Consider the following 14150-nt stretch of genomic DNA (forward strand, 5'->3'; position numbering starts at 1 on the left):
CCTGGTGATCAATGATGGAATAAAAGAAGTACTCATGTACTTAAGAGGGCGCTTTCGCTTGCGGGTTCCTATCTAAATGCGCAGGAAAGGAGAAATCGTAAATTATGTTTCTCGGCAACCAGTGCATCAACTTTGATGAATTTTGTTATATTTAAAAGGAAAAACTTAGAATCTAATGACACTTGGAGGCAGATTTTTTATTCAGGCCGTAAGCTATTTAGTAAAAATTGTTAAAACCACAAATTTTCAGAAAAAGAAACTGTCAAGTTTCCAACTCTCTTACTTTGCAATCAAATATGATACCACAATTCTTGAAATTGACAAAACTGGTGTTATATACATACATGGCTCTAAGCAAGCCATAATGTCTGAGTAGGACTTTGCAAAACCGTTCTACACATTGTAACAAATTCACTTAGGATATAAATCAACCTATCAAATTTGTCTGCTTTGAACGTTCTAATAGATGCAGTTTACAGAAGTCTGATATCTATTTTTAGTGCAGAATAATATGTTTGTAAACGTTGTGCTTCTATTTTTTAAACCTTACCGTATCAGCAATTTTTGTAAAGAAATTCAGGCCCTAAATCGAAATTCTGCTCTCAACAGCTACCAGAATTTAACTTTCTCTCTCATGCCGCAAATATTAAAATTGGCCCAGGGTTTATCTCAGAGATCTGCATTTTACATGTACTTAAATGGGCAGGCCTGAGCTAAAGCTTCCTCATAAGATTTAGGTGCACTTTAAGGTACCCCAGGTGGTCAAAATTAATCTAGAGCTCCCATTACAGTATATATCTCCATAGTCCCTTTGCTGCTTTGGCGTGTTAAACTTGATGAATAAATAAATCAATGAATCAATATTGTATTTCGCCTTGCTTGTGGTGAGAAGTCTTGCCTAAAGTTAAACCCAATCAATCTGTGAACCTAGGTCACCTATCGATTTGCTTGGAGTGCTGAACCCTGCCTAAAACTATGCATCTAGCTCATTTCCATGTCTGTTCCATAGGGCAGGCCCCGGGCAGTGTCGAAAGAAGGGCAAGTGCTTTCTCTGGCTGATGTGGTGACCAAGTCTGTGGGAACTCTGGTATGAACCGTGTTTTCTGCTTGTTTTCTAATTCCTCACATTGCTGATATGTAAGTGTGGTTTAATATTTTGTGAGGTCAAAAATGTTACTGTTTGCCCTAGATTTACTGTCACGTTTTGTAAGAATATTTCAGATTTTGCAGATTATAATGGGTTAAGCATAATGACTTCATACTGCAAGACCGCTGCATTGCTGCTTCTGATTTACAGAGCTGCACTTTAAGTAACCGAGGTGGTGACACGGTCCTAGAGACCATTTTTGTTCTTTCATGGCCAGATTTAATAAGACTGAGTGGATTTAAGTGCATTTTATGTAAAAGAGCTTTGAAGTCATTGTTTTTATTTTTTGAATGCAAGTCAAGTAAGTTGAAAAAATGATGAAAACAATTTTTATTGTTCGTAAAAACTATATATATAAGGAAAAAAAACAAAAGTTTTTTGTTGTTGTATAGCTCTGTACTAGAACAAAGTTAAAAATAGTTTATAAAACATGAGGATAATTATTTTATATGATCATCATAATGCTTCTGCCAATCACTAGAAGGTGATTGCTGCAGTGTTTGTGTTCATGATCTCATATTGAGATCTGATGCAGGGAAAAATCTTTCTCTCTCTTTGCAGCCTTTCAGTACCCTTTCTGTGCCTGGAGTATGCATAATGTGGTCAATAAGCTTATTCGTTATCCTTCTGTGACTTTAGCGCAGAAAAGGTGTCATACTCTTAAAAAAACTTTATCAAAATGGTGAGCTTGGCGAGTTGCTGTGCATTCATTGCTAGAAAAACTGCAAAGGGACAAAGACAACAGAACACAGGATCACTTGCAGTTTCGAACATGTCGAGGCCTAACGAGAGAAACTTCCGGGATGGCTGCACCACCTATCGGCGAAGTGAAAAAATAAGTGCTATTACCCTTAACCCCACTATCTGTCTACCGTAATATCCCGAGTCAATCTCTCCCCCCCCCCCCCCCCCCCCCCCGCCACCTGAAATTTATAGAAAAAGTTGGGTGGGCCATGTCTCAGGAACCAAACATGCACACAGCGGTGGCCGACTGGGTGTCCGGTTGGCATGGACGACACACCACTCGACCTAAACCGAGCGTGACAAACCATGAATGGCTTTTGTGGAGGAACTGGAAGAAAAAGGCAGCAACGCCACTGGCAACGGCAGAGATAGTGGGAATACGGAATGCAAAATTGCATCTTAAATAGACCTCTTTAGAAAGAAAGCACAAGCTGTTGCATACAACTGCAACTACCTAGGTATGTAAACAAAACACTTTTCTTTCTGCGGGTATTTTTTGCAAATTGTGAGGCCAGTGGTTTGTGTTCTGTAGGGATGGCCGATGACTTGATGGTTTTGACATGATCGCTTTTTTGCCTAAAGGTGGGGTGGGTGATGACTCGGGATATTACGGGGATATTTTCCTCCAATGTACCTTTAACTTCATTGTGTGGTACCCTCTAATGGCATTCTGCTGCTAGGCTGATGGTCGTAGGTTTGACTTCTAGCCTGGTCCCTCAAGATGAAAGGCAAGAACGCTCACCTATCCCGGTTGGTCAGAATTAACCTAAAGTCTTCCTTTGCTTTGGTTTGCTTGTTTTTCTTTGGCCCAATAAACCCCACACTGAAAACAGCAAAAAAGAGAGAGACAGATGACTGACGCTTGTACTGTCTGCTCGCTTGTCTGTATCTCCTGTATGGCGGTTTGTAGAAAAATATAATCAACCGGACCAAGTTAACAACTTACTCGGCTCGTTGAGCTTCGTCAACCAATCATTTCTCCAGCTGCTGTTTGACGTCGTCGTGCCCGTGGTGACGTTCCGGTATCTGCCAGAAGAGGCCTTGCTGGAGGGGGTGGAGGAGGAGGAAACTCAGGAGGAAGAGTCGACGGAGCTCTCGTCGGAGACCGAGTCAAAGCGCAACACGCCGGATGAGGCCGCCGGGGAGAAGGCGGAGACGGAGGCAGTCCTGGAGGACGACCCATCCGTGCACGACACGTCATATCGCAACAATCTCAACTCTTGGGTGAGCACTTTCAAAGTGTGCTGTACTCCGTTTCGTATTTAGTAGGCAGCGTTGCAGAAACTACGCAAGTAGTGTAGTTACAGAAATGTATCATTGCGCTCATTTTGTATTGAAAGGGGGTCTGCTATGGAATAACGTCTTGATATAGTGTAACAATAACATGTGGAGTTAATAATATGTCAAGTAATTTATTATTTGTGTCCCTTGTGATGCACTGTTTTGCACTAGTATGTGAGGCACTATTTTTTGTTGCTAATGCTGGCAGTGCGCTGTGGAAGCTATACACAAATTGCATTTGTGTAAACATAGATGCGTCATTCCACTTGAACTTTCGTGATTAACAGGTTCATATCTGCTCTGTCTTCTATGTGACAATTGCTTCATATATTGTGATTGTGATGTCTGAAGTCAACCTTGCATCGAATTGTGTAGCACATTCAGATATCTTGCTGTCATGTAGCACACATTATTTCTTGGCGATGTGCGATGTAATTGGGAAATTCGCAGGCATAGGATGCAGTCATATGACACAAAACCGAGGTAATCGGTGATTGCATGGAGAAGCCTTCATTCTGCAGTAGACATAAATTAGGCTGATGATAATGATACAACTAAATTGAACATCTTTTTGACATGGGGGCTTTCTTTTGCCTGCAGCTGGCCCAAGTTCTCAACCGTGATGTTCCCCGTGCAGCGTTGGACCTCCTCGACCTGGATCCATATGGGGCCTGTTTGCGCTTCTGTCCGCTAGAGAGCGCTCATGGTAACGGGTTGTCCCACATATTTCTTGTGATTCTTGAAGTGTTTTCCAGTATGGCTGTGTTCCAATACTCCCCTTAGAAGACTAAGTAAGTAGACAGTTAAGCAGACAGCGGCCATCTTAAGTCTGGTTCGAGTTCTGGCGAAGCTGGCAAAAGAGATAACTTCATCAAGGCAGCATCAAAATCAAAGCAGTGTGGGCTACGTTGCTGTCCAAGCAAGACGACGGATGAGTAGAAAGATTGGAAACTCGAAGGGAAGGTTATCTGTTCGCAGGAAATTTTTTTTTTTCAGTCATGCTTTTTTATGTGCTTAATGTGAGCGACATGTTTTTCATAGGCGAAAACCCGTTAAGTGTTAAAATACAGCGATGATATCGTATTTTATTAGCTTTTTCTTGTCAACATGAAGTGGCATCATGTTGCAGAGACGTTTGTGACATGACGCATATTCGAAGCGGTCTTCTTAGCTGTTAACGTAGATTGTCCACAATGTGAACCAGAATTGGAACACCCCCTACATGCTGATAAGCATGTGAGGGGACCTCAACCTGTGCATTTGCTCGTTTCAATGCAGTGTTCGGCACCACAACTCAGGATGTGGAGGAATTGCACAACTGTCTCCTCAAACATCTGGTGAGTGCCTAGCTATGGAAGATTATTCACTTTTCAAACCGAGGTGCCCCTTGGTTTCTGCAAGCTGTATCTTGTACTTTATGATGTCATCTGGAAAGAAACTAAGAAAGCGCAATAGAAAGTGGCTGACATGGTTGAAAGTGAGCTTGAGAAATTTATTTAAACAAGCGGTCAAGCAGCTTGTCTGATAGAATGTAATTGTCCTTCTAGGAGACCTTCAGACCAGTTCCTCCCAATACCTGATGCATAACATCGGTGGTCAGTTTTGTTGGAGGACACTAATATGATGAGAAAATTAAAGCCTTCTTGTACACACACTATCTGTTCCTTCTTAAGGTTCAGCCTGCTTCTTATGCAAGGTTTCCAGTTTTGTGCTGGTAGGTTCTAGTATGACATTGGTCACCATTATCTTTATCATTGGCTGAAGTACATGTGTATGGATGACTGCTTCTAAGTCTGATTTGTCATACCTGTTCTGTTTCGTTCTCAACTGCTCCATTTTCCTTCTCTTTTTTTCACATTCTGATCAGAAATGCTTGGTTAACATGAGTTGTTTGATTTGAACACTTAGCTGCCAAGCTCAGGGCCAGGTTGTGACTATCATCAGCCTTCCACTCCAGGACTCCTTACCAAGTGCACAATTTGCTTGACAGGCCATCCTGAATGCAACGGTCCGGCAGAAGCGCAAGTTCCGCGATGCCCTCAGCAAGCATGCCAACCTGGAGCTGGTCGAAGTGTGCCACTGGGCCGGCCTGGGTGGCGTGCGGTTTGTGCCGGATGCGTACGTTGGACATGTGGACTCCCTTGACGAGAAGGACAGAGACCAGCTCAACCAGCTCAACTCGGAGCTGGTCCTCAAGTTGAAGAACACGGACTCGGCCTTCTCTCTTGGTGAGTCAGACGTCATGGGTTGCGTGACACGGACCCATTGCCTCGGAGACTTGGTGGTTTGTTGCCAAGCATGAGGTTATTGTGGTTTTGGTTTCTGGCTGTGGTGGCCACATACTGATGGAGGCAAAATGCAAACTTGCTTGTTTGCTCCGTTTCATACTTGGGAAGCAATGCTGCAGAAGATATTCAAGTAGTGCGATCACTGAAGTCCCACTTTACATGTTTCGCAGTGCCGTTGTTTTTTATCTGCGACGCTTTCTGTGGAATAACTACTCCGCACACTTCAACTACAACTTACGAACATGAGGCCGCATCAGATTCTGCATTGCTTGTACACCTTTGTGTTTCCAGTTTGCAGCGCACTACTTCTTGGTTGCAAGCGATGTAGCTGCAGCTACTGATCACAGGAACATGTCACTCGGCTATTTCTGAGGCGAACCGGCTCAGGATGTGCAACGCCTTCTGCGTAACAATTACATCATATTTCTAAGCATAAAAGTGCACGAGAGCTTAATTTTGCTTCAAATTACATGACGCTTACTGATATCTTTCATGAGTGGCACACTATATTTTTGGTCGCGAATGTCAGCAATGAATGAAGTCTCTCTACCCTTCATAGCATTGCCTGGTATGTGTGAAACGAAACATAGTAAGTTTTAGGTGCCCCCTGAAAGAGGTACTAAGAAGGAATGTTCAATTTGAGCTGGATTAGTAAGCTACCTGTTTTTCAATAGCAAAACGACCACTCTTAGCACGAGGCATGGTGAGCCAAGAAAGGCACAAAAACGAAAGGATAGTGGGGACATGCTGCTAGGTTCTAAACCCTGCTTGCCATGATGTTCGAGACTTTGACCACTTATGCTTGGGTCTAATTAATAGTTGATTGCTAAAGAAAGACTACGTTTCATGGTAAAGAAGCCAAGGAACTGGCCAAGCAAGTTCAACACTTTTTTCTTCTCCAGAACAGCCCAAATTTGAGAACATACTTTGAAACTTGTGACATCACACTGATGCTGAGATTATGGCAAAAAACCTTTATGAAATGAAAGCTTGGCCATCACTCTTTCTACCTTTTTCCGTCAAATGAATGAAGAATAAGAGTTTCAAAAGAGTACTTTAAGTTGCCTAAACTGATTTAGTGTTGCTTTTTAGTGTTCCCTTAAGAACCTCAGGCAATCAAAAGTAATCCAGAGCCTCGGCTGTGGTACCTCTCGGCCACTGTGTCGCTGTGACGTGGTTTTATTCTGAAAGCCATCGAATTGTATACATTGGGATGCAAATGAGAGTGCTTATTGTCTTAACATGAATTTCCAATGGCAATTAAGGTGAAATTCATTCCCAACTCCGACTGATTGAGCAGTGAACCACCCCTTGTTTGAAGAGAATGTGCTTCAATAATGTTCCTCGGTGGGTGACACCGATGGCGAGGAGTTGCTTGAGAAACGCACCTTCTCTCGCAGTGTGTTGAAGTAGATCGCAAGGGTGGCCAGGTACAAAAGCTTTCGCTTAGGTATTGCCAAAGGAGCGTAGCGTAAGCGCAGTAGCCACTTCTGTGTAAATTTGGCACTTCCGGCCACACCTTTCCTCAACTCAGCGAGGTGTATCAAATGGAGGAATGTCCTAGAATATGGGGGTAAGAAGAGTACCAATGCATAGCTTTGAACATGTAGATTTGTTACCACATGCTTCTCGCACACAAGGGTGGCGTAATATAGCGAGACTTAATTTTGGGCAACTCTCTTGAGGCATTTTAATTTGATACTACTTTCACGTCTTGAAATGTCATGATTGGCATTATTGGGACGTCATGACACAAGGCAAGATTTGCCGATTACGTGCAACAGTAGGGTCGGGAATGAAAAAAAATAAGGAGCACTGTGCGCATTACCTCTGGCTGCACTCTCGTGTGGCAGTCGCAGCGATTACAGGAACAGAGTGAGCCGATAGTTTGTGATTGATGTCGTGATGCATTCGTCTCCTTTGTACTGAATCTAAGACTGGTTCGGTGAAACAAGTACAGTCGAACCTCATTAGGAGGAAGTTGTTTCGAACACAAAAGTACCTTCGTTATATGCAATCTTTCTTATAAGCGTACATGCAGATATCGGCAAAACAATGTTGCTGTCACGTGTATACGAAAGAAAGTTAAGCAAGGGTTGCTTCGGTAGATTAGTAAAGGGATTCCTGCAGGTTTTGATGACCCGTCAACATCTTTTTGTTGTGCCGATACAAGAGCAACCATAATTTACATACACTTGCTCTGGTACTGTCGTGAGCAGGCAACCATATGATCGGTGTTATCACGCGGGATCGGCATGTTGGCTTGCTGACTGCAGTCAAACAAAGCCAAGCCACTGTCCAAAATATGCACAATGTTGACAAGATTGCTTGGACATGAACGGGACTGCATATGGATCTGTACTTCACTACTACGGCCGTCAGTCTAGCCCGTATGTCTGATCTCACACTTAATTGCTGATAAAGTTTACGAGTGTGAACATATTGACAGCGAGCTTACCGCGATGGCTTGTCACCAGCCAACCTGCTGGCTGCACTATTTGGAGCGCTATGACTAACCAGCATCGCTTCATTGGGAGTCGGCAGTCAAAGTAGCGGTTTCATGCCAGTCGACATGGTGGCAACTTTGTTCAAGGCCTCCATCTTTGCGGCATCGCTCGCGCATTTCATGCCTGAAAGTTTCGGTTATTGCAGTCATACATTGGCGCGAGGGGTAGGTGGTAGTGCTGCAGGAATCGTGCAGATCTGAGAAATCAGGTGTCTGAATGTGTTTGCCATTTTTGCTACCAGAATATATATTTTGAGGTGCATGCAAACAACAACTTTCTTAGTTTTAACCAATACCGCGTCGGATCCTGCATTTTCGGTTTCGTTATAGCGGGACTATATACTCCATTGAAATAAAGCATGACAAACCAAGTTTTATTTACTTTGTTATATTCCACAATTCGTTATACTTATGTCAGTTATATTGAGGTTCGACTGTATTGTAGTAAAGTATTTATGGTGCTCTGATGCTTGCCAGTATTTTTTACACGGCGGGGACCCTCATTTCGTGCAAAGAAATACGACGATTCGAAACTTTCATGTCGGCGCTTCTACCTGCAAGGTTATGCGAAGCTTAAGGGCAATGCTTAGTCAAAGCCTTAGCTGTCCACCATTACCATGCTGCATGGACAGCCAGTAGTGGTGGTGCATGAAGACACTAACATATCCTCCTACATAACTTCTGTGCCTGCCGAATCATCGGCGAACCAATGGGAAGCGGCCGTCATTTGAACTACGGTGGTGGAGCCACTTACGTAGGGTTGTCTTGAGCACACTTTTTACATTTTTGGTGCTCACTGCCGACAAAAGAAAGCATGTGCATTCATAAAAGAGCAGAAGCACACTTCTGCTTACCAAATTATTAGCGAAGCAATAAAAAGCGACCGCTGTGGAGGCTATGACATTAACTGGTGCCAGGTCTTCGTCTGGTATTCGATTTATAGCTCATTGCTTGTATGTGCTGAAGGTGCATGTAGCTTCTTTGAAGTTGTCATGCATGCCTACACCTGTTTCTCGTGGTGTTATTTCCCAGGTGAAAGCGAGGACGGCCTGTCCTGTGTGCGCTTCGGCATGGTGACGGATGACCTCGACATTGAGGAGCTTGTCGGGCTTGTCCTTGGAGCTGGCATAGAGCTCGAGGAATCTACAAAGGTGCCTGCGCCGTTTCACATTGTGAGATAATCAAAGCTATTAGCTGCATCAGCTGATGAGGGACGAGAACCAGGTGATCAGGATAAAGGCCCATGCCCACTGTGGGTCAATAATTGTTCTGTGGATGGCATGGCTGAATGGAAGAATCACACACAAAAATATTAATGTTGAAAATAAAAATAAAAAATAAGATGCTGAATTGCACTTTCATTGAAAAAAGAAAAATCACTCAGGACTTGCAGAAACAGCTTACCCCATAATGAGAAACGACTATTCGTCTCTCTCTCATTCAAGCTTGGATTAGATTACTTTGGCATAGCTGTGTGATAAATCACCAAGCAAAATAACTCGCAGTGAATTGATGGGAGAGCCATGCTCAAAAAGTGAAAGCACTGCGAAATTTGTTTGATCTCTGTAAGGTTACGCTTTCTCTATATTTTTTTATTCTGTTTCTTTGTAAGCTTGTACCCCTTGACTTAGTTGTGTTTTCCTAAATCTTAATAATGTGGACTTAATATGGCTGCTCTACAGTCTAGGCATAGTCTGCTCTTATAGGAAACATCTGACAGTAGAGCCACTTTCTGTAACCGTAAACATTTGTGGAACTACCATTTCTTCAAGTTGTGGCTGATGCTTCAAAGTGGCTGATGCATCAGGCAGACATTTATGTGTGCCTAACATAAGGAATACCTATCTGTCTACATCATACGTTAGTCAGACATTTGTGCCTTGCAGGTGCAAATAATTGGTCTGTAGCTGGCCTTTGTGTTATGTATATCAGCTGCAATATGGGGCAGAGCATTGATTGTTTAAGAGGCAACCATAGTGTGCTTATATGGTCCCCTACATATATGCTCCCGTAATGTGCATATATGGTGGAAAGGTAAATTGTACCGACACATGCTTCTTGATTTTCTTTTGATTTGTGCCTTGCACTAGTATTATTTTATGTTGTGTTTGTCATTGTGTAAAATTCCCCCTTGTTGGATTTCCCTAAAATGAACATATTTGAAGTTGTTACATATGCTGTGATAAGCTACGAGATATCTTGTGTGCAAGAAGAGCTTCTGTATAAAATAAAATCAATCCTTGTTCAAAATCTAAAATGTCAGTAACGCAGACACATTGGCTTGGCAGGGTGTGTCCTTGCTTTTAGATGCGATGCAATGATTTTGTGAACATGTGATGCCCCTCCATGGGCAGCTTCTTGTTTGCATAAGCCCTGGTCTGCTGCATTCAGTATGCATGTGGATTAAGCCTGATATGACTTGTTCAACTAATTTTGTGTCTCAATTGTCCGAGTGTTCTTTGCTTTCACTCCTGTGATTGCAGGCCCTTGAGTCGATGTCAGAGCTGGTGAAGCAAGGCATTCAGGAGGCCAGCAAGGGTCTCCAGCAGGAGAATGAAGAGAAGATCCTCCAGGAGGTGAGCTTCTGGGCGCAACGCTCAGTTGATGACCTCTTTTCCGTAACTGTAAAGCTAGCTTTCCTGCAGGCCAGTTTGTCAATCTAATGGCGGCACAGCTAGTTCTGTAATCGGTGCTTTGTGTGCGGTTTGCGTTTCTTTAATGGGTGGGAAGTGTAGATGCAAGTGCCATGACGAAGCCACGTGCAACGGCCGAGTGCTAGCTTATGCAGCTTGTACGTAATTTGAGCAATGCTGTGTGTGACAAAGCATATGTGCAACCTCTAGGGAAGCTGATGGCAAATGCGTAATGAGTGTTTAAAGGTATTTAACTCTTCTATTCTGTTAGTATGGTCGCTGCTACAGTAGCGATCTCCAATTCTTCAGTTTTCTCAGTAAGGAACTTGTCTAGGCCAGACGGACAGACTCGCTGGTCACTTCCTCAGTTTTGTATTCTCTGTTTGACCACGAGCTCCTGAGGCATTGATGAATAGATTTAGATTGTGTGGATGTTTGCCTAAATAGTTTTCTTTTGCTCAGGGGCTCCTGAGGCATGTCCCCATTGTGGGCTCCCTGTTCAACTGGTGGTCGCCGACTGCCAAGGAGGGTGGCATTCGGGGACGTAGCTTCAACATCACATCTGGTAAGCACGCAAAATTCATTAAACTAGAAACTTTTCATGATTTTTGTTGGTGCCCTAAAAAGTATGTTCTTTGTATTACTCTGAACTTAGTTGAATGCAAGGGCAGAGTGCATCCTAAGCATCACACCTAAGCAGCATGCCTGAGCATCAGCATGCTCAACATGATGTGGATCTTTTGAGCGGTGGGCCACAGCGCGTTGGTCAGTTGATTGCATTACTGGAAGGCCCTAGCTTGTAGGGTAACGTAGCAGATTTGTTGGTCTAGTTAGCCTCACCTATGTTTCATACAGTGGTTCTATGCAGTGTATGTAGTGATAGTGACTGGTGTAGCATGAAGTGCTGTTGACCCTACATCTCTTTCGGAAACAATGGAAGCAGTGGCTGTGGCATCAAACCCCAAACCTCTTTTGTTGGACTGCTCTGCACCTACCACCTGCAATCTCGTTGGCTTGAAGCAGGCATTACCTCAACACTCATACATCGTCCATCTGAGGTTTCACAGCCTCACTGGCATTCATTACAACCACACCAAGGTCCACCCATGGACCATGTTTTACCATGTTTGCAACTGTGAGAATATGTTTCATAATTTTTTTAGGGCTTCATCTCTGTCGCGGGGAGTACAGTAAATATAATTTTGTCTTTGGTGCCAGTCGTCACCAGGAGATAGAGTTGGACGTTGCAGCCTGCTGGTCTTTTGCTTCAAGAATAAATGTAGAGACAGCAGCATGCCACGTCAGTCACCATTATATGCCTTACCAAAGGCTGTTTGGTAGCCAATGACAAGTCCACGAGGAAAATGCTGGACTGTTTTGGTTGTATACTGGTTCCTGTCTCTCCTGCCAGGACTCGTCGAGAGTACGGAGAACATCTACAAGTACCACATGCAGATCCAGCAGGGCGACAGCACACCGGCCCTGACCAACAAGCCACCGCAAGCCCAAGTGGTCGTGCAAGCTGCAAATGCCCTTGAGACAAAAGCACAGCAATGAGTGCAACTCAAAACCATGAGAGGGGTTGTGAGGGAATGTGGGATGAGACTGGGGGTAGCAATGGCTGGGTGCTGCAGCTTCGAGCACCAGCGCACAACCACAGAGCAGGTACCAGCGCATAGAGGAAGGCAGTTGCCATCGTCTGGGCCACCAGCTTTCCGAGTGACTGCGGTGTATTGTGTACCGCTGTATCCGAGCAGACTGATGAGCACTACTCAAAACACAGAGGGGATTAGTTGATTCCACTGATTTTGGACTACTACCCTGCTGGGACAGGTACCAGCAAACAGAGAGGAATGACAGGGGTCAGTCAAGCCGCCAGCTTCTTGCCTGACTGATGTGGTGTGTGAAGCACCGTTATACAGGAGAGTAGTTGACTGAGGCCCATCAGCAGTAATGTGTTCCTTGCTTGCTATGCAATCGCACATATCTTGTACGGCTGGTGCTGCAGCAATGGCAGCTGGTGATGAATTGTTGTTACTCTTTTGTTTGGGTACATCAAATAAAGCTGGCAGCATTTAATGTAACTACTAGTGAGCAACTGCTGCTGGTTACCAGCGCAGTGTGAAAAATAATTGTGCAGAATCTGTTCAGAATTTTTTTTCTGAAATCTATGCAGCTGCTTGCATTTAGGAAAGGTTGCAGTCATCAGATGCTGGTACCAGCCATGCAACTACTCGCTCTTTAATATGTTGGTGCTAGTTGTCGGCAGCTCCTGATACCAGGAAGTCTCACAACACCTCCACGGCTGCTCATGTCTAAAAGAATAGAAGCTCAAATGGGCTGTTGCTGGTATGCCCAGTGGCTCAGATACCTGTTCATAATGTTTTGCTTTGTGCTGTTATCACAGTGCGTCTGTAGCACTGCCCATTATCGAGTATGCTGCTGTGCAATACTTTGTGCCTGTGCTAGGGAAAGGCTCTTTTATCTTTAACTGCACATGTAAATGACGCTCCTTATGGTGCCAGCTTTGTGTACACTCTCAAGACTTGACTGGTACCAGTTCGGTGTGAGTTACTAACAGTTATGAGCTTTGGTTAGAGGTTTTGCAACATGAGTATTTACAAGCTGCTGAGAGTGCGAGAATTTTTGGATTTTGCATGCGATGTCTTTTTACAGAAGAACCTAAGATTGTGTGTCACAGGGCCAAAAACTACTGCAAATGTTGTGCCTCCATTTTGAAGGGAAGCACTAAGTGTAGTCTTGGCACTTAATATGTAATGTAATGAGGAAGCAAACAATGTGGCAGCCATGTTGTGTCGGAAAGCTGGTGGTTCTTCAACCAAAGGTCTGTGCTGCTGGTATCTAGGCTCTTGGGAAGCAACGCATATGTCATCCAACATATCATTTCTGAAGAAATTGTGCGTCATGCTCGACCTTTTTTTGTTCTTCCTTTCAGTTGGGACCATGTTTTAGCAGCTCCCAATTTAGACATTGGGTGCTCCTGTCATTGCTCACATTCTGATGGACTCTCTCTCAGTCTTGTTCCTTTGCAAGCTGTTTTTCTTTTGTGGGGATGTGAGCGTGGAGTATTTTTTTTTTCGGTGTTCTTCCCATCAATCAGTCTTCTCTCCTTTTGTTGTGATGGGTTGTGCTTTGCTTTATATTTGTATTTAAAGAGCTTTAATTAAGACCCTGTCTACTCCAGAGCGAGAGCAAACGAAGTTCCTGCTATATATTCCTTGTTTTCATCCATCTCATGCAGGCAGCCTGCATACGTCGCCTTAAAAAAACTGTTGTGATACATCTAGTCAGAAACACACTTTTTGCAAATAAAACTGACAGCTTTTCAAGCTTGTGTGCCTTGCCCAATTCCTGACTGGAGGTCCTAAAATAATTAACTTTATTACCGAAAGTTCTTCCTGACTTGCAGTGTGCAGGTAAGCCTTCGTTTGTAGGGAGCAGAAAACTGGTGCTGCCTTTGCCTTCATTTTTAATGCGTTGGCTTGGTTCGTCTGTCGACAGAGCAATGACAATGGGGGCCAGCCAGCCAT

At 43.8% G+C, this 14150-nt stretch overlaps 1 protein-coding gene across 2 annotated transcripts in view; it reads left to right on the plus strand.

Moving 5' to 3' along the window:
* The window catches only part of LOC126529241 (pyridoxal-dependent decarboxylase domain-containing protein 1), a 38066-nt gene extending 24117 nt beyond the window's left edge, over positions 1-13949 (plus strand). Inside the window, exons 12-20 of one of the 2 annotated variants that reach the window (XM_055069717.2) lie at positions 1010-1087; positions 2876-3115; positions 3773-3878; positions 4451-4509; positions 5163-5400; positions 8999-9138; positions 10450-10542; positions 11062-11164; positions 12011-13949. In XM_055069717.2, the coding sequence (XP_054925692.1) occupies positions 1010-1087; positions 2876-3115; positions 3773-3878; positions 4451-4509; positions 5163-5400; positions 8999-9138; positions 10450-10542; positions 11062-11164; positions 12011-12156 (1203 nt within the window). In that variant the 3' untranslated portion in view covers positions 12157-13949. The remainder of the gene's footprint in view (positions 1-1009; positions 1088-2875; positions 3116-3772; positions 3879-4450; positions 4510-5162; positions 5401-8998; positions 9139-10449; positions 10543-11061; positions 11165-12010) is intronic. The other variant, XM_050176841.3, reaches the window with a different exon arrangement.
* Positions 13950-14150: the final 201 nt, after the last annotated feature.

The sequence above is a fragment of the Dermacentor andersoni genome, chromosome 8, assembly GCF_023375885.2.
Source record: "Dermacentor andersoni chromosome 8, qqDerAnde1_hic_scaffold, whole genome shotgun sequence".
In the NCBI taxonomy this organism is placed as follows: Eukaryota; Metazoa; Arthropoda; class Arachnida; order Ixodida; family Ixodidae; genus Dermacentor; species Dermacentor andersoni.